Source organism: Athene cunicularia, assembly GCF_003259725.1.
Source record: "Athene cunicularia isolate RWA chromosome 17 unlocalized genomic scaffold, athCun1 chr17_part1, whole genome shotgun sequence".
NCBI classification, from domain to species: Eukaryota; Metazoa; Chordata; class Aves; order Strigiformes; family Strigidae; genus Athene; species Athene cunicularia.
This window is the reverse complement of record NW_020799122.1, coordinates 1,277,347-1,301,663: the sequence shown is the minus strand read 5'-3', so window position 1 is coordinate 1,301,663 and position 24,317 is coordinate 1,277,347. Positions and strand designations below refer to the sequence as shown.

Below are 24,317 nucleotides of genomic sequence, written 5' to 3'. Positions count from 1 at the left end.
TGAACGCTGCTACTGTATGCAGCAATAGCTGTACCGCAGAAGGGTGACAGTAACTAGCAGGGTGCTTGAAGGCTACGGTGCCAGTCGCTTACATTACTGCACGGATGGGGTCTTTTCTTTTATAGGTGTGTTGGCATAGGCGGACAGACATTTTGTGTTTCTCCTTTTCACATTTTTCTCCTGTAGAGTGGAGGGCACGTGGTGACAAATTCAAGTTGCAGTTGGAGAGAAGCTGCTGCTCATCCCATGTGGGCTTTGGTCCTATTCCCTGCCATGTTGTTACATTTATTCTGAATTCTTAGAGTGTAACTGAATTGCCTGCAAGACTATGGAGAGATGAACTGGCAGAAAATGAGGTGAAAGTTTTTGGTACCTTGGGTATTTCCAGTGCGTTGTTTTCAAAATTTCTCAGCTTATACCGTAAGATCTGTTGGGAGAGGTGAAGCAGCTATATGCTGAGTTAGTTTCGTTTTCTCAAATATTTATTTATTTTAAGTTGGCCTCTTATTTAATTGGAAATCTTTCCCTTTCATTGTGTTTGGGAACTGTTTCCCCCAGGGGGTCAGGTACAGGTGAGCAATCCTGCACCATTCAGTTATATGGGAGATGCCATTTCTGGGGGGGTCTATGCTGTCATGATGTCTTTCTTGTATTAACGAGTTAAAAACTTTACCAAGTCAACATATGTCTGTATTTATACTATGCAGCTAAGTACTGATATTTTAGTAATTGGAAATACAGTGCATTCTGTATTCATGAGAGTCCCTGCTGGTTTTGGTATGATAAATGTACTTTTGTGCTTGGTGCAGAGGGAAGTGAGCCTGCGTCCGTTGTTGTAAACTGGAGATGGCACATATGCAAGGTAATTGATTTTGCTAATATTGAATGATCATAAACTCTGGTATTTGAAAGTCGCCTGAACTGCTGATGCTTTTGCTGTTGTAAAAGTTACTACATTGGTTGACAGCCAAGCAAAGTAATTTGGAATTTGCCTAGCTGGTTAAAATTAACCCCAAATACTAAAACAACTGTGATACATCCATAACATGGCTTAACTGCAGTATCCTGGAATTAACGTTGCATCCACAGAGCTTTGGTGAAATCTTCCTCCCTGCACTTCATTTACCAGTAGGCACAAACACTGTTATCTGCTCTGCTTACCCTTTCCCCTCTCCAGGACTGGAACCCAGTTGCTATCATTGTTTTATTTTTTGGTGTATAGTTCCCAAAGCAGATAATTGCTTTTCTGGAGGTAGAGGTAAATGCTTCAGTTTGGATTAAAATAGGGTGGAAAGCTGTCTTCAAAAGCTGCAAAATACTGCAAGAGATTTTATGAACTGTATATAGTCCTTCCTTTTGTGTGTGTGGATTTTTTAGGCATATGTGTTATTGGGGACTTGTGTGTGAGGTACTTGAGTATTTGTAGTAATTCTAGAAAGCTGCTAGATTGTTCCTGTAATGCCTTTTACAGATGATGATCCTGTTCTCTTATCCACTTTCTGGAAAGATATGTGATGCTTCATGCAATTTAAGAATGTTTTAATTTACTGTCATGGTCAAGACCCAGTCTGAAAATGTTTGGCACTGAAAAGCTTTGTAGGAAATTTGGACACAGGAATAAAAAAGCCTGTCACTTGAGAAGTAAAAGTGCAGAACTAGAACAATGTAAAGTAGAAATGTGCTGGTGCTAAGAGAGCTTTTTCCAGGAGCTCTTGTCTTATTTCCTACTATTGTCTTTGGCTGTTTAAACAGATTTAAAAAAATCCTCAATTCTTTGTCTGCAACTGCTCCCCCCACCCCCCCATTTGATATGAGACCAAATCTGGAGTGTTACTGTCACTGCTTGGTTTTGTGTTGAGTAGCTTTTTTTTATTTCCCTATTTGATTTCTTTGATGCTGTATTGTGTCTGATACTGTTGCTGCTGAGAAGTGACGTGCAAAGTAAACTTGTTGATCTTGGTCCAGTTGTTAATAGAGTTACATCCCAAAATACACCAGGGTAGTAGATTTATTTTCTCCCACTTGTCATGCGGGTCAAAGATTGAATCAGGTGGGGAGACATAACTTTGGTTTAGATATGGTGACCACTGGTTCGAGGTGTTGGAAGTGTTGAATTTAAGATTGCTACTTAAAGTTTAAAGGAAAATTCATTGCCTGTTAATATTGCTGTCAGTTAACGAGGCATTGCATGCTTTAACTAAGCTGAAACGTTATGTAGTTGAGTCTTTTTACTGCGGTGTGGTTAACATTCACATGGTGCTGTATTTAGAAACAGCTTCTCTTAGCAGGAGATACTTCCATCCTAACCCGTATAGCCTGAGATTGGAGATTGTAATTCATTCAGGTAACGTTGAGGAGATCGTTCCTTTCCAGAGGAATGAAGATAACAGCTTTTGCTCTGATCATTTAAATGCTTGTTTTAATTACAAGGAGGGGTTTCATGGTAGCTGTTGGATTCTATGAGATAACTAAATGCACAGATCGTGTAGCCTGGACGGAGTGATGGAGTAAGGGGTGGCTGAACAGGTTTAAACATTTCTTATGTGTTTGTGGTTTTCTTCAGTAGTCTAAAGTAATTCCTGTTTGACATGTTGCAGCTGATATCCAAACTAATTTCAGGATTAGTAAAATGCAGCTCAAAACAGAGTCACTTCCTCAGGAGGGTGCAGGTATCTGGAATGGGATCAAAGTCACTGGTTTTAAGCAGCTGTATTGGACACTTGTCACATGCTTTGCTCAACATTTTCATGTTTAAAAACATGACCATAGTATTGGTTCTGTAGTTAGACTTTTAAAAAGAGAGAATCTCAAAAACCCCACAGAATTACAATCCTGTGCATTTTGTGTACCTTTTCTGACATAATAAAGTGCCTTCGCGTTGTTGGCTGCTATTTGAAGACCCTCCACGAAGCCCTTTCCTGGGGATCCCCCTTCCAGCCTACCTATAGCGTGTGCTTGCCCACAGCCCAGAATAGCCGAGCCGACAGCTTCCAGCAGGACACGCTGTCCCGTAGGTGTCATGTGAGCTGTGCCCTATCTCTTTTCAAAGCTGATATTTTGTTCTTGCTTCTTCCTTTGCTTCCAGCTGTAGCGCTTTAAACAACCAGTGACCAAACCCAAATACTCTGCCTAACGCATTCCCATAGATGCTCCTGGCAGCCAGGCTGGTCTGAGCTGTTCGTTGCCTTCCCATTGTCTAACCCCTCACGGTAAGTATACCTTGAGTTTCCTTGTGGCAACTGGAAAGTTGTGGTTCTCTTAGGAATGTCCCAGGTTTGTGACTCAGGTTCTCGTATTCAGAAATAACTCCCTTTTCTCTTTCTGAGCTTTAGTCCTTTCCGAAGGCAGGACACAGCAGATGGGATGTTTGATCAGTGTTACGCTGCAGATGTTTCACATGATGCTGCCTGGACATGCCTTTTATCTCGAGACTGTAAATGTGAAATTTCTGTATCCTGTAGAGATAAGTGTCCAGAAGCGAGGCTGTCCGTAGCCTGCAGTCCTTAGCAGTGTTTTCTCTGTGCTTGTGGACTTAGAAGAGAAGGAACATGAGTACATTCGCCCTGCCAGTAAACGGCCTTTCTTCAGATCTTGAATAATTAAATAATTAAGATAGTTCTGGCAGTGTACTGGAAGGTAGAAATTTCATAGGAGAGTTTAATGTTGATATTGAGACATATTTTTATTTTTTATGTATTCACCTCATTACTAATAAAACCTATAGATGGCCTGATACTGAAGGAATCTTAAAATCAGACTTCATGGGAATAGTGGTTATCCTTCTCCTGCTGGAGTTTCATAGTTCTGACTTTGAAAAACTTTTTATTGAGACAAGCAACTCATGTTTTAGTGTGTTTATATTGCAGCAGGTACTCCAGCTCTCATGACTCTTCTGGTGAGTGTTAGAGTGAAAGTACATTTGCTTAAAAGAGCGTTTTCTCTGCTTTTTTCCCCCAACACTATGTTACAGGAAAGATCTTCCAGAGCTAAAGGCTTGTTTCACTGGCAACTGTTAAAAGAACCAAGTGCAACTTGCTACAGAAATTCTTCTCCATCATATTTTCTCCCCCACTCCCCCAAATATTTTAAATACCTTTGTATTTTAAATTAAGAGTTAGTCATTGCCCAAGTGCCAGGCATGCACTATTAATACACTAATGAGGTCAGGTTGTCCTCTTTCACTGAGTGAATACTTGCCAAAACTCTTGAAACAAGTTTCTGCAAATGCTCGTGTTGGCCACTAAATCTTCTCTTGTCACCATTAGGCTTCTGGTCGCTGCTAAGGACAGCAGCCGTGCGACTCTGACGTGTTATCTGGAGTGCGTGTGGATAATGAGTAACTGGCTATGAACAACATTATTAAATAAGTCAAAAAACCTGCATAGAGTCCTTTGTGGGGAAAAGGACATCGGTGTATTTCGTGTGCATGTTCTGTGTATGCTGTGAATGTATTTTGAGGTCTGGCTGTGCTCAGGGCCAGAGCCTGACCCCAGACCTGGCATGGGGCAAGGAGCACTGTGAGCCGCTCTCAAAGCGTCCCCTGAATTGCTGATAAAATCACCAGGATTTGTCCCAGAGTCAGGCTCACTGACCCTTCAAGCATGGGTTTGGTTTTCTAGAAGGGCTAGTAAATACGTGTACGTTCAATCTGCCACGCTTCTGCAAACAGAAGGTGTATCTGGAAGGCTTTCGGCCAAGAGCCCGGAACTGCCCCGTTAGTGTTTACCCCAGCGCTCCTGGGATCTGTGCACGGCTCTGTGGGAGCAGGCTTGGCTGATCTGGGGTCACAGTGGTGTTCCAGCCCTGCCGCCATCTCAGCTCCTGGTGGGCAGCAATTCACAGCCTCCGCACTTCAGGGAATGGCTTTCATTCAGGTCACGGTGCTGCGCTGGCCTGAACTGCAGCACCCGAGCGCACCCTCTGCAGGGAGGGACCTTGCGAGAGGGGAGGCGTGGAGCCGCTTACAGTGGGTTCGGTGGGGCTGGGGGCAGGGGTGGCTCGGCTGACGCGAGGCTTGGTGGCACAGTGGCTCGGTGGCACGGTGGCTCGGTGCTGTGCACGCTCGCTCGGAGGGACACGGTGTTTCTGCACGGTGGCTGGCGTTGTGTTTCCAAATATCCAGCAACCTATTTAACTAATGACAAGTCTGGTACATCTAGTTCAGGAAAGAAGTTAATTTGCCTCATTCAACCATTGTGGGAATTTAACTTTTTGATTTTTTGCTTTTTTGCTTTTTTTTTTCTAAAATTCTAAAAAAATCGAAACCAGCTACCACACTTCCAATTCTTTCAAACTGGTTTGTGTTATGGTTGATTATAATCTCTTCTTTGAGCACTCTCACCCAAGTAGTTGTGTTTCTTCTTCCTTCTGGTTACCCACAAGCTTTTGCTTGGTTTTATAATACTACTCAAAATAAAACGAATCTCATCACAGTGTGAAATAATTTGATCCGTGGTAGACCCAAGATGTGATGTGTAGAAGTTCTATGTTACAAGTGCTGGATTTCACAGCTCTTCACCAGCTGTGCTACCAGCATAAATTTTGGTTTGTGTTGTCACTTAGAACTTTACAAACAAGATCTTTGCACTTAACAGGAGGGGAGACAGACTTGGTCTCTATAGGGTAAAGGGTAGTTTTAGAATGAAAGTAAAGGATCGTTGCAAACAGTGATGGTGGATTTATTTTTGCCTCTTTACAGTAAGATCTATGTCTTGCTAGATAACTTGCTAGATTCTCTTCTCCAACACCACATCCTTTTAATTTCAGTGATTTTTGCAGGATATTCTGCTGGACAACAGTGCTTTAGTAATTGCTGCAGGTAAAACTCGAACAAATTCATTCATGGAAGTTGCCCTTGTTTGTTCCTAGAATAATACTTTGATCTCGTTGAATCTAATATGGTTTCTGTCTGCTGCTTCCTGTGGCTTACCAACCTGCACGAAAACTTTTAATTTGGGGTTGGGGAAGAAAGAATGTGGGTAAAGTTACACTTCTGGGTTCTCTCTGGCCAAAGAAAGCTGCAACTGTCTGGTGGGACTTTTTGTTTTACAGGCGGAAAGGTGCTTGACCTTCCCTGAACTGCCCACTGGGTGCGAGACACCACCGGGGATCACCGGGGCTCAGTAGTTCTAGGGAAAGTAACGCCAGCTGCCCTTAGAACACACAGAAGCAAATAAACCCGGGTTCTGCTACTTGCTGTTTATGCAATGACACCAGTAATATCTGTGGTACCGGTATTTTTGTTTTGTGATCTCGGGAGAGCTCTGACCCGTTGCTGCGCCCTTTCAGCTCGCGGGCGCGTTGGGTCTGTCGGTGACCGCTGAGCTCCCGTGGGGCTGGAGGGATGTGAGGGCTTTGTTTCTGTGCGAGCTGTTCGCGTGAGCGCGAGGGGAGAAAGGGGAGGAATCGGTTCTTGCTGTCCTGATGTACAGCCACGTGCAGGCACACCCCCCTAGAAAGAGTTTCTTGCTTTCAGCGCTGGACAGACAGTGATGAGACTTTTCTCTCCCTCTTTCTTCTAACCCCAGCAGACGCGTGAGGCAGAGTTTGGTATGATACCATGGAAGGGCAGCACAACCACCCACATCATCTAGGGGACCAGAACAACCCTCTCTGCAAGCTGCCGGGGCAGGAATACCAGCATGATCCTCAGGTAAGGGCATGTGTCTCTTTCATCTTTCTCCTTCTGTGTTTTCTTTTACAGAGGTCTGTAGAGATTTCTTGGCATTTAGCCTCCCCCCCTCCTTTGGTTTATAGCAGTTCTAGGGTATATCCAGTTTGGGATTCTGCCAGCCAACCAGAGTTTCCTGATTCCAATTTTTTGATAATATGAGAAAAAGGAAGTAGTTTGAATTTTGCTTAAAGCAAGTATTTTTAAATCATCTTATAAAAATCTGTACTGTGTTGGCTTTATCTTCTCTTTGATTCTTTGAAGAAAAGGCCAAAGCAAAGCAGTTGATTGTGTGGTAAATGTATTTTACGTCCTTTTATAGTTTAATAATAAAATGCTGAAGAGGTAATTACCAAATACAAGAAAAAGTTAATCCTACGTGAAACTGTAGGCTCTCTGACTTCATTTCCTGTGAGTCTCTGGAATCTCTCCTGCAGTGTATTTTGTCTATACCATTACCAAGTTTTACTTTAGCAGCTCGTATCTCTCTCTTCCCAGCCCTTCTGCAGAAGTGGGCTAAAACTAGGCTTAGACCTGCATTCGAAGCGATGTCGACACCTTCACTGCAGTCATGGAACTTGTATTTTGTGAATTCTGACTGCTTGCCTCTTTCAGACTGACTGTCTATCAGAGCAATTAAGTTTTACCTATATGTGTTTTTAAGGACTAACCAAAAAGCATCATGGAAAAGCTGTCCGCAAGGAGGCTATCACAACCGTGGTGTAACGCTCCCCTGGGGAGGGGGCTGTGGGTGTTAATTTGTCATTCCCCCCGTGCCGTGCAGCGGTGACCCCGGTTCCCCCCAAGCAGTGGTCCTTAGGAAAGCTGCAGCACAGGGTTTGCAGGAGCGGGGAGTTCCCTGCACACACAGTATCTGATGCAGCACTGCTGGGAAAGGAACGCTGTATGGAGCAAAGCCCCCCTCTCCTAATGCAGCAATTTGTCATATTAAGTCATTTAATAATAATTGAATCCCCTTGATTAATCTCCTAGAATTAGCCAGTTGCATTTTGAGCAATTAGGGTTAATTACTGCCTCATTTGGCAGGATAGAGCCCCTGTAATTATTTCATGAACAAGATTAGGAAGTGTTCCTGTGCAGCAGATACATTCATGGCATCTTGGAGCACATGTTAGAATTTGTAATGACATAGTTAAGTGTAATTAGTAGCTAATAATCTATGTTCTGCTGTTAGGCTGATGCTGAGTGGGCTCATTTTGCTGTATGGTCATTGTTCAGTGAAACCTCCCCTCAACTCTGTTAATATCCAAGTTGTGTTAATGGAGGTCTTGGAGCATATTGACTGTTCTGAGAATGGTCTGGTTTGGATGTGGGATTGCAGGAAGACTTCCTTTTGGTTTTGCTGTTAAAATAATTTTTTTTTTTTTTTTTAAAGCTGAATAACAAAAATAGACTCTTGTAGAGAATTGAAAAAATTGCATCTCCTCAGCAAACTCAGTTTAGAAATTAACAGAAATTGTGCTATTTCACGGGCAGACTACCTTACATTGATGGCATGATATGATTGCTTATTACATACTTCTGATTTTTCATTTTGCAGGAACGTAATTATATATAATTTTCAATTTTCTGGTACCTATTACCTGGAAGAATCCAAAATTACATCATTTCTTTCTTCTGAAGATATAAGTAATGCTGGCACGCTATATAATAGCTTGTGGAAAAGAGAGGTTTGGGAAGGAAAAATTGACCAAACTTGTCTTACAAGAAATGTCATGAATGGCAGGGCTGAAAGCTTAAGCAGAAAAACCAGAACCTGAGCTTTTAGTCTTGGGTGATGAGGGGTTTTTGTATGGAATGGCCCTCTCTTCCTTCCAGCCCTTTCATTCGAAACTACTGTCACCCCCAAAAAGACCAGAGCAACAGTGTGCTCCTCTAGCAGAAACTTTTCCTATAATGATGCTGCTCCCCAAAGCTTTTCTTTTTTTCACTCTGTTATTTCTGTTTTATCACTAGTTAGTACAGAGCTATGAGTAAGTAATTCAGACTTTTCTTTCTGTCTCTTAACTGCTACAGTTTAGTAATAAAATGACAGTTTTGAGTGATGCTTCATATTTTAAAGTTTTCTAGAGCAAGTGAATATATAAATATAAAAAAGGCACCATAAAACTACAATCTTAGCTTGTGGCTCCCTTACTTGCCCAGCATTACCCTGAAGTTCATCAGCAGGAGGCAGAACATTTTCTGGTAATGTTCCAGAGTGAAAGTGTCAATTATTTAAGTCTCTAGATTACTTAGTGTTTATAGCAGTAAGCAATAAAAGTTATTCAGGAGTAAATCAGCGATATAAAAATATGAAGCTATAATTCTTTACTTAGTTTTTGTACTAAATAAACACAACTCACTTTTAAACAACCCTTTTATATACTCCCACAGCTTGGCAGCAGAGCTGTTCATGGTAGTTCCATTTGGGCCTGAGAATTGAAGGTAGATTTGAACTGGTCATCTCGCAGCAATTTATCATTTCCTGAAAAGCTTAGAATATTTCTCTGTTAATATTAAGAGAGTATCACCTTGGTCTAGTATTTTCAAGCTGTTTTTTCTCTTTCCTTGTCATAAACTAGCACAAATATCTGCTGATAGAGATGTTAAAACTTTGCTGCAGAACTTGAGAACTTTCAGACTTTCATTCTAGGTAACAGGTCGGGTTAAGGATATTTTATGGTGGCTGGTTTTGAAGCTTCAGTTAGAAAAACCTAATGTATTCTTCAATAATTACTTGACTACCTGTTTGAAGGGTAATCCATATTTTAAAAGTTTCCTCATCTCTTGTGAGCTTAGAAGTTCTTTTTTTTTTTTTTTTTTTCCAATCAATCTGTTCTAATGCATTCTCATAAATTCATACTGGAATTTCAACCTCAAAGTATGCTAAATTATTTTCAGGTAGGCATTATTGAATGGAGATGGGTGTATAATTTGGGACATCGTAAAGTGGTTTGAAACACCGATGTTGATAGTAAATCATTGCTTATAATGTATATGTGTTCAGCTGGAGGGGCTGAAGCTTCCCCATCTACTATCGCAGATGTCTTTTAAAGGTGAAATTAGTTTACGGTAAATGTCATTCAGATGAAGTATGCGCTTTAGAAGCAAGGAAACCATTCCTTTAAAATTAATGATGCATTGCAAATATCAGAAAAAAAACTTACATCCAGCATAAAGATAATTAAAATTCAGGTCAGAAGTGTATGACTTAGTCGGGCTAAATTTTTTAATGAGATTTCAGAAAATTAATTGGGCGAGTATGTTTTTACTCTTCTAAAGAATATTTCATTTCATGGCTCTACAGGAAGGATGCTTTTATTGGCATCTAAAGATTGTAGTGTCTGACTTTAACTGTTGGTTAACCAGTCTTTTAACAATTTTTTTAGGTTGATTACAAATAATCTGAATGTCTCGTGACCTTGTAGCCATTTGTGCAGACGGATGACTAGTGCTGGTTCTCCACATGCCAATCAGCCAGCAGTAAAACAACTGACTTTATTATTAATTAACATTAGCACTCTGGGTTTATATATTATGCAATTAGCAGTGAACATTCCCCTCTTTTCAGCTCATTGAGGCTTATTTCTTTCCGTGCCTCTGGGAGCAGCAGTCAGACAGGCACTGCTCTGCAGCACATCAGTATTTTACTGATACTTTTGTCTTCCGTCTCTCGGTACTCTCCTGTGCCTGAAACGTCAGGGTAGAGGCTGCAGGAAAGGCTGTTTGGACAGTTTGCTCAGGACTGTTCATGTTTTCCCCAGCTCTTCAGTAACGACAAAGAGCTAAATTTATGGGCCAAATATTCATTGCTCTGGAGATTGAAAGCCTTTCTACAGAACAGTTTTTTCTTATTCTTCCCGAGCCCAACGTACAAATTCTGAGCTGTACAACTACACATTTAAAAAAAAAAATACAAAAGATGTGTTCAGGTGATGTAGCTGTCCCACCTACATGTGGCTATAGCAGCGTAGGAAGGATTTGGAGGAAACTGTATCAAGTCTCCAGTTGTGAATTTTGGCGCGTTCCTGTTCTTGCGCGCTCGGGGAGTCGCTTGTGGTCAGGCGCCTCTGGTCGCACAGTAACACGCAGCTCCGAAAATGGGGAAGTGTTGAGTGTAAACGACATCCTGACACCAGGGAGCAAGTCCGTAGCAAGGGCCTTTCCTCCATATTTGCCTGTGTTGTTTTATAATCTGGTATATAAAGATTTATTAATCTATAATTAAGTTCCTTATCCTTGCAGCATATCAGTTCATGTGCGTGCAAGGGCATAGAGCTGAAATTTTCATTTAATTGGATTTTATTACAAAACCTCACTGATTCGGTTTTGCAGAAAATCTCATAACACCTCAAAATTTGAGGCAAACTTCTCCTTTAAGTATTGCGACGAGGGCTGGTGTTGCATACCTCTGTGACTTGCATCAAAGTTTTGCTCTCGCATCAGTGGTTACATCTGAAAGAGAACATCTATGCCAGAAATGTTGTCCGGAATAGCTTATTCTTGGAATAATCTCTGTATTTCTTCTTAAAAATGAATAGCCTCTTTATTCGAATGAGGAATTAATTGACTTTAATCTCAGGCCTTTTTTTTTTAATGGAGTAGTAGAAGAATGAGACTTCATTGTGTGGATAAAGAGAACAGTCTTTGTCTCAAAACTAGTTCTTCCCAGACTGTCCCTTCCTACAGCTGCCCTGGGAACAGAAATGTGCAAACAGCCCAATTTTCCTAATGCCTTCAGAGGTCCAGTGGTTAGAGGGGTGGGTTGGTTGGTTGTTTTTATTCTCCCCTTTTTTTTTTTTTTAATTCGAGCCTTCGTCACTGACCTTGAAACCAGTTCTGCGGAGGCAGTGGCTTGGTTTTACTGTATTCATGCAGACCTGAACCTGTGCTGAAAATGAGAAAACTGACGAACAGGTTTGAAGATGATGGCGGCATCTAATTTTACACGCAATTTATATCTGCATATGAAAAGTGTGAGATTTGCAGAAATAAAGGTGGTGGTTTATGTGAATGAATAGGCGTGGGTTCTTTGACAGCTTTATGAAAAATTGTAGCCGTTAAACATGGAAGGACTTGAAAAAAAAAAAAAAACAGAGTTTCCCTTGTCGAAAGTCATGAGATAAGTGAAATGTATACAAGGCCAGACTGCAGGGATGGTATTCTGAGGAGGTAGATATTTCTTAGATATTCTGTGTCCTTGTAACAGTGTTTAGAAGTTACCTGGTTGCATTTCAGTAGGGCAAAGCGTAAGGGAAAGTTAATTTAAAATGGCCTGCTGTAATCACAGGGAGCTTTCTGCTATGGTCTGGTCTAACCTGAGCATGTTCTCTGGTTTATACTGTAATCAAACATCTTCTAGCCTGTATGAAAGCTCCGTTATTTTAATTAGGTATGATAGGTTGTGATAGAAAATGCAAATCTAGGTCATTGCATATGTAAATGTGCAGCTGTAGTCCTGGAGGATGCCAGAACATATCAGCTAAGGTGTCCAGTCATCACCCGGCATTAACTCCAGCATGGCAAGCAGACTTTATGTGCTAACCATGTGAAAGTGGCTGGGACACACACATCCACCCTGTCACTTGCCTAACATTTATTTGTATTTTCAAGGTAAGAAGTTGCTAGATATTTCTTGGCACATGCTTAAAATATTAATTTACACTTAAACACTCTTAGTATAAACACACAGTTTAATGATTTATGAAGGGCAAATGGGTACCAGCCTTGACTGCAGCCTGGATTTCTTTCTCAAAAAGAAAATTTTGTGGTAGTTGCTTCATAAAATATCGTTAAAACTGCTACCTCTCCAAGTCAGAAAAGCTTTTGCTCAAACTTTCTTACTACTCAAGGAGAGTGTAGCTCAGGAGGCATATGTTCTCACAGTTAAGGAAATGCTTTGATTCCTTTTTATGTTTTAATTAGGAAAAAGGAATTTGTAATTTTATATACCTTTGTATACTTTTGTGATTTTATGCACCTGTATTTTGGCTGGATAAAGAGATTTGACTGGACAGCTCAATTAATTTGCTTAGTAGCTCATATGTAAAAAAGCTGAGAGATGGAGATGGTCCTGGTTAGTTACGGGTCAAGTTGAACAAATACTTGTGTTCGGGCGTTCTGCTGGTGATGTCACCACACAAAAAATGCACCTAAACTAATGTTTCGTTAGCACTCCCTGAATGAGAGGAGTATTTCTGTATCACTGTGCTGTATATTGATGAGTATTCCTGTTTATCAAATCCCTGCAAAGAGAGATTGCGACCAGTTTAAACCGAGAAAGCTGCAGGGGCTGATTACTTTGATTATTTGCTTGTCCGGTTCCATCCTGTGTTGCCTTATTTTGTTGATAACTTACAGGGGGATGTGTGTAAATAATAAAGCAGTGTTGCCTTAAGATCCTGCTATTTATCTGATGACCCATAGGCTACTTTCTTCTTCATCAGTGAAGGGACACTCCCGTTTTATTGTGTAGCACACGCTGCAAAATGTAGAGAATCGAATTGTGACTCCTCGTTGCTTGTAAACGCGGTGTAGCTCCAGCACAAGCACTGAGTAACCTTCCTTTGCTTGTGAACACCAACTGACTGCAGGCCACGGTGGCTGCGCGGTAAGGGGGCTTCTGCCAGAGCTTAGGGGAGACTAAAGGCATCCTGAAAGGGAGACGCTCCCTGAACTGTTTAAAAGAAATACTCTACGAAGTTGGCTTCCTATTTCTGTTTGACTTGCCTGCATGAAGAATTCAAATTTTTAAATTCTAATGCACCCTTCTTATTCGTGTAGGTTATTGTCCATGAATTAAGTCTCTAGCCTAGAGAAATGAAAACCGTTTCTCATAGTATGAGAATACTTCAACGCTCGCGGTGATAGATGGAAAAACTTACCTGTGGCCTTGGCATTTCAAAAATAATTACTCAGAGTGTTGTTTCATCTGAAAAGGAGTGAGTTTGCTCTTTTAGGGAACTTAAACTGAGAGGGCTGAGAACTGATGATCGTGATGGCCTGGAGTTAAATTTCCAGCTATGTGCCTACTTGAATTAGCAGGCATTGGCTGCACATTACGGTATTGCGGTTTTGTCTGCTCTAGAGTTTATGACTGCCAGAGCTTTTCAGTCGAGCAACAGTCCTCTCTTCTCACAGCTACAGAGCTTTCCCCTCCCTAAGCTCTCAGCAGCTGGCACGGGGCAGTGGTGTGGAAGTGCAGGGCAAGCTCCAGCAGCAAACAGCCTTTCGCTGCCAGAGAGACGAGTGGGAAGATGACAGCAGAGACCTGATAGTCTTTTCACTGTCTGGTTTGTGATTTATATCTGCATCTCACTGTCACCAGCATTTATAAAATGTAATCGTTTTTCGTGAGTGTCCTGCCGCAGAGTGGCTTTCGTTGTGGGGATTTCTCCCACGTTTCTTGCGATAAAGATGCTGTAAAGGTGGCAGGTTTCCAAATACCTTGTCTCGGTTGATTGATGCAGTTTGTGGGTCAGAAATTACTATTTAGGGAACTTTATTGGTGAGTTTTCTTAAAAAACATTGAATTTTACAACTTTGTTTACAAAACCTCTGCCAAATAACTGCAGTTGTAGTTCAGAGTTGCACAGACACCTCAAAATCTGGGAGCTTTCTCAAATGTCTGACCTGATACTCTTTGTTGTTCATTGAATCGTAGTCGGTTTTATTTCTGTTGAGAAGTTCAAACTTACTTACTTGTTAAAATAAATATACACTGTAAGAGATCCTCACACTCTTGTATGTAGTGCTGGTAAAAGATGCTGGATTGAAAGCTTTACCAGCATTTTAAATCTTACTTCCAGCCCCAGCCCTTTGTGTTAGGAAGTGACGGCGGTAGCAGTAGACATCTCCTTAAAACCCGCAGCCCTCCTGGCCCGCTCTCCCTGGGCACTTGTGCTGGGATTGCCCACTAAAGCTTCAGCTGTAAACCATGGCTGCATCCCCGGGAACCCCCTCCAGCTTTTGCTGTGTCTTTTTGTGGTTTTCAGTGGGAACTCTGAAACGTTCAAGATGCTGAAGCTTAAAAACCTATTCAACTTGGCATGCATGGCAACTTTAAGTAATTTTCATGATTTCTTTTTAAAACTTCGGTTAGCAGTCACGTTAATTACAGGAGAGACCAGGGTGGCTCTAGAGAGCAATTCCAAGCCCGTGGAGTACATCATCCTCGTTCCGCTGTGTCTGCCTGCCCGGGTGGGTGTTTACCTGGGACTGCTCAGAAGGCGCCGACAGCATCTCCCAAGTGACACAAGCAGGCAAAGTTGATGAGAGGGTGTGCAACTAGGGAGACAGTAGTTTGAGACTAGTCAGTTGCTTACATCCTAGGCAAGACTTTATTTCCTTATTAAAAAAGCAATTTAACTTAATTCAGCCTATGTTACCTAATACATAGGAACTAATGAATTTCTGGTCAGAATTATCTATAGACTGATCAGCCTAGATGAAATGCTTGACCATCAGCAACGAGAGCAAGAGGCTGTGTCCATCTGGCGATCGTCACTTTGTTCTTGACGGTTTTGGTAGCTGTTAGGAGTTTTATGCTTTGATTAACAGCTTTGTGCAGGTCGCTGCGGTTACACGCGTTCATGTTGCAGCTCCCTGGTACAGTGTGGTCTGAAGTGGGCAAAGAGAATTGAGGGTGGGAAAAGGAAAGACAGACCGTCCCTTGTCCATCATACACCAGATCAACACCGAATTTCTCTGTCTTCCTTGCTGAGCAATCCTTACTGTGAGGAGTTTATCCTCCTGAATGGGATTAGTCATAGAAACCCCTAGTTTGTGGTCATAAAGAAGAAAGCTTGGGAATGCAAATTCATGGTTTTGCTTCACTTTTTCTAGTTCATTGATAAAATTTCTTTTTGACTTGAACAGAGACATTTAACATCGTACCCATATCGCTGCACGCTGGCAGATTTTCAGATAGAGAAAAAGATTGGCCGAGGACAGTTCAGTGAAGTTTACAAAGCAACTTGTCTTCTGGACAGAAAACCTGTGGCATTAAAGAAAGTTCAGGTAAGCATTTAAGTTCGAAGTCTTACTATTTAGTACGTAGAAGGGGAATGTTTTAAGGGTCTCCACAGGTCGCTTTGAGTCACATACCTCTTTCAGTATTCTTTTGTCAGCAGTAATAATGCAATAAAATGCTTTAAAAATGGAAATTTTTAGGGTTTGGGAGCACTGGATGATCTGGTTTGATATTTTTACATTAAAAAACCCAATACCCTTGCTTTCTTAATTTATTCAGTTGGGCTTTAGAAGTTGTGTTTAGTTTTGGGGTTTTTTTTCTTTTTTAATTTCATGATAAGGAATAAAGAGTAATCCTTCTGAAGGTCTCAAAGCAGTTTTGCAAATTCTGATTAAGTCAGGTTAGTTCCGTGGTGCACAGCTTACATCTGGGCATGAGGTGAAGTGGCCCCGCGGCTCCTGCCTGCCCCTCGCTGTATCCTCTGCAGCCACCTTCTCCATGTACCCCTCCATCCTCTGTCCCTGTTTCCATTTTGAGTGTTCTCTTTGCATAGTCTCTATCCCTCGTCATCTCGGAGTGGGTTTATGTTTCTAAAACAGAATCGTGTAGCGGTGGTGCATTTTCATATTAATTTTTCATTTCACTTTTTACTTCATAAAAAGGGTTCACTAATTTATAATTAAATGTGTGTGAAAGAGCAAGGCCCTGATGGCGTAGTGGTACAGCTGGGAGACTGCCGTCTCAGCACGGAGGAATCATGAGAACACAAGAGCACGCAAGGGAAAAATGCCTGCACTTGCTAACTTTAGAAGAATTTCTGAAAAACTTTCATGCGAGCAGTATAGATTTTTAACTTGGCTCAACGTATTGTGCGGTGTTCAGAAAAGCATTTTGTGTGAAGGAATTTGCCTTTAATCCTTCAACACGTCCTTTAAGCTCTTGTTTCTAGTGACTTGAATGAATATTATCGCTTAATATTATTTGTTAATTATTACAGAGAAATCAGTGGAAGCTGTATCTCTGTTTAAAAGAAAAAAGTAAACATTTAATCTTTTCTTTACCATGTGAAGTTAATAGTAACTAAACTCTGTTTTGTGAATTTGCTGTCATGATTTTCAAACTAGTGTCTATTTCTCGTGCTGCTTAGACTATTGCCTACAGGTTCTACAATAAATTTTACCCTATCGCTAGCTCTTTAGTGGTTTCAAAATAAAGAAAACATTAGTCTTTCTTTGATCTAGGGATTGTGTGTATAACCATTACAGCTGAGGATATACAAACTGGGAGAGGAAAGACCAATTTCTTGTTAAAATATAAAATTCTTCCTCTGTTGTTGTTTGATTTTTCATCTGCACATTTTTGTCTTTGAAGATTTTTGAAATGATGGATGCCAAGGCTAGGCAAGATTGCATTAAAGAGATTGACCTCTTGAAGGTAAGGATTTCTGCAATTACTTTTACCGGTTTTTGTTTTGAGGAAAAAAAAAAATAATGTTTTCAGGTTGGCAACAATCACTTGCCTGTTACGGTAAATAAAGCTTATGTAGCATGCACAGTGCTCTTACCAGACCGTGCTTTCTTTTGCAAGCTTTATAATGCCTACGTGATGCAAGAATTTTGTCTTAAAGCTTAATTTTATCGAGTTTTCTGCTTATCATCTAAGGAATCTATTAAAAATCTGTCATAAAAAAAATCCACAAGTACTCCTATTTGTGAGGCATGTAAATTCTGCCCTTTATGCATTTTGATTTGTTTGTCACTTTAATTAATGAACTAGCTAAATGGGAAAACAGTTTTGCATGCGCATGTCATGTATCTATATGTACACATCACACATGAAAAGTAGTAGTTTAGATAAAGGCTCTGACACCAGAGAGTGGTTTTTAAGTAATTAAACCAACTAGTGATTTCTTTTTTTTTTGTCTCAGTAATTTAGTTTAAAATGTTGGTAGAAAATATATATGCATTGCACTTTAATTATCTATTTTGAGTAAATGCAACAGATTGTAGAAGGCTAAAATTTTAGTTTAGGCAAATTTAATTCTAAAAGTATTAAATAATTCATTTTGTAAATGTGATTTTAGGTATTTCTATTTAAATTGTTGATTTATATTCATGCAGTTGTAGACAAAGATTGAGTCCCCTAGACTCCAGTGAGGGCACACAGGATGAATATGAAGATTGCAGTTTGTGTGGGCATGATCCAGTTGCTTAACAGTCATGGAGAAAAATAATGCCAACATTAAGATTCAGAAAGAGAATTTGTGATATTTTTGGGTTCTAGGTAACCTAAACAGCTTTGTCTTGATCTCTGGTTATGGAAGGTGTCATAAACTTGCACTGGAATTATTTAATGCAGAATGTGCAAATTTTTGAGAATCAGAGGAGACTGAAAGTGAAATACCCACGAAGACAGGAGGTTCTAGAAGGTCAGCTCCCATCCACCTGGGTGGGATGTCCAGAGGCACCTTCCTGAGTACAGCTCCCCAGAGGCCGGGTGTCACACCGGGGTTACCGAGGGAGCGGGAGCTGTGAGGGCACGAGGGCTTCGCTACCCGCGGAAATTACATCTCGCTCTGCCCACCCTACCACCACCACCAGAGCTCTCCAGTCAGGCTGTGGCACTACTGGGAGCCTGATTCAGCTCCTTTTGTAGTCAAAAGCCATTGTATGTGTCTCTGAGCAGGTGTATTTCAGTTAAAAACTTCTGTTTGTCTGCAATTAAGAGCTGTCTGCGTGTATTCTGAAGTCTTTGGTGGTTGTCTCTGGAGCAGAGTAGCGTGTTTGCCACACTTACAACCTCTTGTTTATGATTTTTTTAAATAGTAGCTGGAGCTCTCTGGAGGGAGGGAGTTTCCATTATACCAGCAGAGTTCTGCTTTGAAAAATACTGGTTGATAAAATTGGATTGTTTTGCACAAAATTTTACAGAAGACTAGAATTTCAGTAAATTAATTTAGTTGGGACTGAAGGGAGTTGGGACTGAAGGGAGGAGCAGGAATGGTTGTTGACAGTCTACAGAAACATACCAATATGCTGTTTATTATGCAAAACACCACTCTGCTGGTAGCTTAATTATTTATTGTTGAATATCAGCGTATCTCCCTACTCGGACGGTTGTGTAGTACCATCCAAGGAATGTGAAGTTTGTTAAAAAGTCAGTTTGATGAATCTTGTTGTATTACAGATGCAAAGGAGATACATTTCTTAGTATTGCTTGTAGTTGACTTCTATCAAATGACTGCTAGCTTTCAACTCAGAGCCAACAAAATCCATTGAATTTATCCAAGATGCACGTAGCTCAGCTTCTGACAAGATGAGCAGATAATAAGTAAAAAGCCATCAAAGCTGAAGTTCCCAGTTTTAGATCCGTGCTCTTGATGCTGTGCTGGTCAGTGTGTTTGCTACCCCAGCCCAGGCAGTTACTGGGGTGTGTGTGCGGGCAGGGGAGGGTTGCAGGGTCCGCATCAGCGGCGGGCCTGCGCGTCACTCCGTGCCCGAAGACAAATAACTGACCAGATGGAAATATCTGCCAGTCATCTTTTGCTGGTTGATGGCTCCCATGCTGCCTGCTCTCACAGCTTCATGGAAATAACCCACGGTCTGTGTGTGGATGTGCTGGCACAGTCATGGAAAGTCGTATTTCAGAACTTCGCAGCTGCTTCACCAGGCAGGACACGGGTCCCTTCTCGGGGCTGGGCCGTCGCTGTCACCGTTTGTGCAGCGTGGGACAGAACAGTCCGTGCCTGGACGTAGGAAAAAGTTTTAAAATTTAAGTGAGATTTCAGTTCCTGCTGCAGAGTATGTGTGATCTCTGGCTTGGCTGCTTAGGAAATTTTGTAGGGTTTCTTGTTCTGTTGTGAGGTTTTCACATTTTGGTTTCTTTTAGATTAGTGTCTGTGCAGCTTCAGGAAAGTAGGACAAGTGTATTTTTCTCGAATGACTTATTCTCAATAATTCTAATTTAAGCATTTTTAGAGTCATTATATTAGAAGTTTAAATACATTTAACTTCCTAAATTTATCATTAAAGTAGTTGTTCTTGTGTCTAGAAAGTGTGTAAGGACCTAATTACGGTATTTCAGAGTTGGTTTAAAACTTGCTCAACTTTTCTTCATCCCTGTTGATGTGGAGTAGATGTCTGCCTTGCAGTTGTCTAATGTCTGGCCATGCAATACGGGATATTCATATTTTTAAAACTTTGATGCTACTTTTAAATTCTGATGTCTAGTATGAAGTATTCATAGACTTACTAAACAACTTGCTCCAAGAGCTTTCCTTTCTTTGTTTTCTATATTTTTAATGTAGACCATTGAGGAGTTTGTTAAAGGAATTGCACAGACTTGCTGTAGTCTACCCCTGTCAAAATAATACTTCGGCTTTTTTGATGAAAGACTTTTATGTGACCATGGAAACAAAGGGGTTTCTGTGATTTGTAAATGAATTATAATTATTCAAAATTTAACAGAAGCCAGACAAAATTGTGCATTACTTTCAGTGTAATTCTGGCTAAAAAGGTTTAGGTAAAGCAGCTCAATAATGTGGCTGTAATCAGCATTTGGGCTGCCAGCACCCACACTCTCTCATTTAGAGGTGGCTTACCCTTCCCCATGCCTCTTCCTGACAGTGCTGCTGTGCATACACATCAGGCATTAGCTACCATCGTACTTTTAGGATGCATTAAAGAAATAGGAAATTTCATTAACCCACGATAAACTGTTTGTAATGTTTTGTGCATTTAAGAATTTGTGAGAATGAACGTACTTTCTTTCTGACAAAATGCAGGTAGTCTTTTCCATGACACAGGAATATACAACAGTCATAAAAAAATCCTCAGAGTCAATATATTTATTTAAAATATGCTTAACAAAAGGAAGAGTGGAGAATGGATGTTTGGCTTATCCAGAGTGGTCTACCTGGCTGCTCTGTGAAAACAAGAGTTCAGTGGTCAGTGAGTTGTAGAAAAAAATACGTGTATTTCTTCATTCACACCTTTAAAAGGTCACGGGCAGCCTCCTGTGTTTCCAGGAGAGCAGAGAGCCCAGTGAGGCGCCTGCTGGAGTGCTCATCCCTCTGCTTAGCTTCAGCAGGGAGTGGTGTCGGCTCCTGCTGCTGAGAGTCCTCCAAGATCTGCCCACCAGAAGAGCTACCACAGAAAGGTGTTGTGTTTGTTTGCTTTTAATTTTATACAACTTGATCATAATAGAAGAAATATTCCTCTTTAGGTCTAACGAATTTCTTTAAATCAGTATAAACCATCAGTAAAAAGTGTGTCCAGTCTCACAAAAAGATTTAAATTCTTTATATCGGTTAGGCAGTGCTTGGGTCTGAGTAAGTTGAGCTTTGTTGTACACAATAAATAAATGCAGTAAAGGCTGGGGTGCAGGGGGGGACAAATGTCAGTGTAGTTGCTAGTCCCGACAGCGTGTGGTCTTCATTCTCTGTTACAGCTGTAGTATTTTGATGTTGTGTTTTGTTGGCACATGGTGCTGAGGCTTAGAAAAAGGCTTGTTTGCTTCTTGGACTCCCCAGAGCCGCTGGGAACTCAGGGCAGGTCCCACCCGAGCGTCCTCCAGAGGACACAACACATCCCTTGAATCGTGACTGTACCCCAAGAGCTGTCGGCAGCCCCCAGGGGTCGGGTCTGTCCTGGGAGACCGTCCCGAGGTGCTGTGGGGGAAGGTGCCCCCGTGGCATGAGGAGTCGGGGGCTGCTCTGCCCGTGGGTTCCGTGCTTTTTCCACTGGAAGTTGATCTTTGATCAATGTGCACAAGAGCAGACATGTACAAGAAATTTCAACAGAAATGGTGGGCTGTGACATTTATTTATTTAAGGCTTGGGCTTGTGGGAATGTTCCTCTCCTGATGCCTGCACATGGATCCCATTAACGCTAATGTGTGCTAGTGTCAAGGCATTGCAAAGGAGAATCTATCCCCTAATGTGCATGCGGAGAGGAGTGATTAGCATGATGGATCATAACAGTGTTTCTTTTGGCTTTGTAACCCCTGGAATAGACAGATTGAGTCACAGCTGTTTCATAGATGAAATGCTCACTTTAGTAGTTTCTAAATTTGCTGCATTTCTGAGAGCACAGGAGAAAGATAATCTAAGGCAAAATGAGGGAGAGTGAATAGAGATCTAGATACTACGTCATCTTCTGAGCGGTTACAGTTTTTCACTTTAAGAAATTCCAATATAAAATATTAAACCAGAAATTTTAATTTGTTGACCCTGTTTCTTAATTTAGTCCTGTGAGTAACGGGTAACAATCTGAGAAGATGCAATTTTTTAAGAAACACAAAAGGAAAAAAAAAAAATTAAAATTATCAGTTGTGAATATAAGAAGCGATACTGAAATGAAAAAATTAGTGAAGATGCAAGCATAAATAATCAGAAAAATACACTGCTGTGTGCAATATGTGCATTATTTTCTTCTATCAAAGTTTTAATTTAATTCTGTTGTGCTTCTGAGAGGCAAAGAGACCTCAAGGAGTGCTGGAATCAACAGTTGGGGGGTTTATTTATATTTAATGGGGAAAAAAAATCAGTTACTGCTTAACAAAGCTTCTCTCAGGACATTGCTTTTAAATACGTTCTGAGTTTACAACAGAAGAGGTGGTTTCATGCTATTTTGGGCTGTACTGCACTTTATTCAAGACACTTTTATTATGCTGTGCTTACAATAAATGGTATTTCTTGTCTGTAGTAACTCAGCACAGTTTGTAGTTGTACCTGTTGTGAACTGTTTTGCATAACGATTATAGAAGTGGTACAGGTGTTGTATCTTGGAGCTGTCGTTACTACAGCATTGTAAATTTTCTTCTTGCCTTCCATCTATCTGCAGCAACTGAACCACCCCAATATAATTAAGTATTTGGATTCTTTTATTGAAGACAATGAACTTAACATTGTCCTGGAGCTGGCCGACGCTGGTGATCTCTCCCAGATGATTAAGGTAAGGACGTGGCAGTTGTAGGGTGCTACAAACTGCCAGGATTCGGCAGAGACACGAGGCGGTGGGGGTGAGCACGTCTGTGCTGGAAGCACTTTTAACCTCTCCTTGCAGTCGTGCCCACCCCCGGGTGCTTCCAGAGCCCAAACCGAAGGGTCTGGTGGCGTTTTAAATACACGGGGCCGTGCCCCTTCCTTCTGGTCACCGCTCTGGAAAGGAGCAAAGCCCCTGGCTGGTGGTGGGACGTCAGCGTTATTTGTGAGGCTGATTTATCCACTCTGTGATTGTTGGGGATGTTTAATTATTGTTAGATTCACGATTCGTATAGCCTGTCTGCCACTCTGAAGACATTCGAGGAAGTGTATTGACTTTTTTTTGCAGTAGGGATTTGGGTTTGAGAAAATGTTTCAAGTACTTGTTCTTCTTTTATGTTGCTCTTAGGAATACTTGTATTGCTGCAAACCAGCTTTAGTTAAGCTGTTACCACCTGCTTTTATATTTTCTTTGACATGTTAATCTTTAGACATACATCCCTTGTGAGAACAGATGTGTTATATCATGTTTGTTAGCACTCTCAACCTTCTCTCCATGTTTTACCTGATTTTTTGCCATCATTATTCTGTAATTATCATAAATGAATGTTTGGAAAGTTCTCCTCCTCCTTGTTGTCACAGTTAAAATATCTTATTAACAGATTTGTTTTCTTTGCCAGCAGAGCTATGAGGCACTAGGCCAAAGGCTGTCAAACAAGTTATCCATTTAGTCCATAGTCAACGGCTAAATTTACAGTATCCATGAAAATCTGCTCCATCTCACAGGAGAGTCCCCCTGGGCGAGCGAGCTGGGAACAGGCAGTTGGCAGAGCTGCTCCTGGGAGAGCCCCGGCGTTGCAGACACGGGCAGGAGGATGTGGGACCTGCGACACGCCTGGGCTGGTGGCTCTGGGCTGGTGGCTCGTGCGAAGGCGCCCGCCGCTGTCGGGGGCTCAGCTGTGCTCACCGGGGCTTGTGGAGACAGAGCTTGTCCCTCTGCCTGGGGACAGCTCGCGCGTATTTTTGTCTTCCGCTGTTTTCTTGTGGCTTCTTCTATGTTTTGCCCTTTCCCAACAGATCCTGGGAAACCTGCAGATTATCTCGGGCTTCTTGTAGTTGTAGGTACAGATGGGGAAAAACGGGGAGCAGGTGTTAGGGCTGTGATCATCCTGGGGTGTGCAAGTCTTTTGCTTTGATTTTTAAATCTTAGCTTATAAAAAGTTTTGTCCACATAAGTGTGAGATATCATATAAAATATTTGCAATTTTTTGTCATTTACAGTTTTTAGTTTGAAACATTCCCTACTGATAAATAGGCTCATTTTATCTCTCAGAGTAGGTTATTAATTTTTTTAAATTACTTTTTCTGCCGTTATAAATAAGAGTTACATTTTCCAAAACATAATTTGTAGATTCTTAGGTTGATAACTTGAACAGCACTGGAACTTGTGTTCGTTCTGCCAGCCCTCCCCAGTCTGGTCTGTTTTCTCAAGTGTTTATCACAGGCACGCAGATGATGCACTAGGTTTTTTCAAGGTCGTATAAATGATGTTTTTCTATTGGTGAAAATCTTGGAATTCCTTTTTTTTATTAGAGAAAAAAAAAAACTAAAACCAAGAAGGAACAAAAGTCTCCTCCTAAATACAGCTTGAACTGCAGGAGTGGAGTTTGCCTGCCTGCCCCTCTGTGTCA

The 24,317-nt window shown here is 41.2% G+C and overlaps 1 protein-coding gene across 2 annotated transcripts in view; it reads left to right on the top strand.

Annotated features, from left to right (window-relative positions):
• The window catches only part of NEK6 (NIMA related kinase 6), a 55,988-nt gene that overhangs the window by 6,283 nt on the left and 25,388 nt on the right, over positions 1-24,317 (top strand). The window contains exons 2-5 of one of the 2 annotated variants that reach the window (XM_026860332.1): positions 6,531-6,652; positions 15,551-15,691; positions 17,016-17,078; positions 22,487-22,597. In XM_026860332.1, coding sequence (XP_026716133.1) covers positions 6,560-6,652; positions 15,551-15,691; positions 17,016-17,078; positions 22,487-22,597 — 408 coding nt within the window. In that variant the 5' untranslated portion in view covers positions 6,531-6,559. Of the gene's footprint in view, positions 1-6,527; positions 6,653-15,550; positions 15,692-17,015; positions 17,079-22,486; positions 22,598-24,317 lie in introns of both variants that reach the window. The other variant, XM_026860333.1, reaches the window with a different exon arrangement.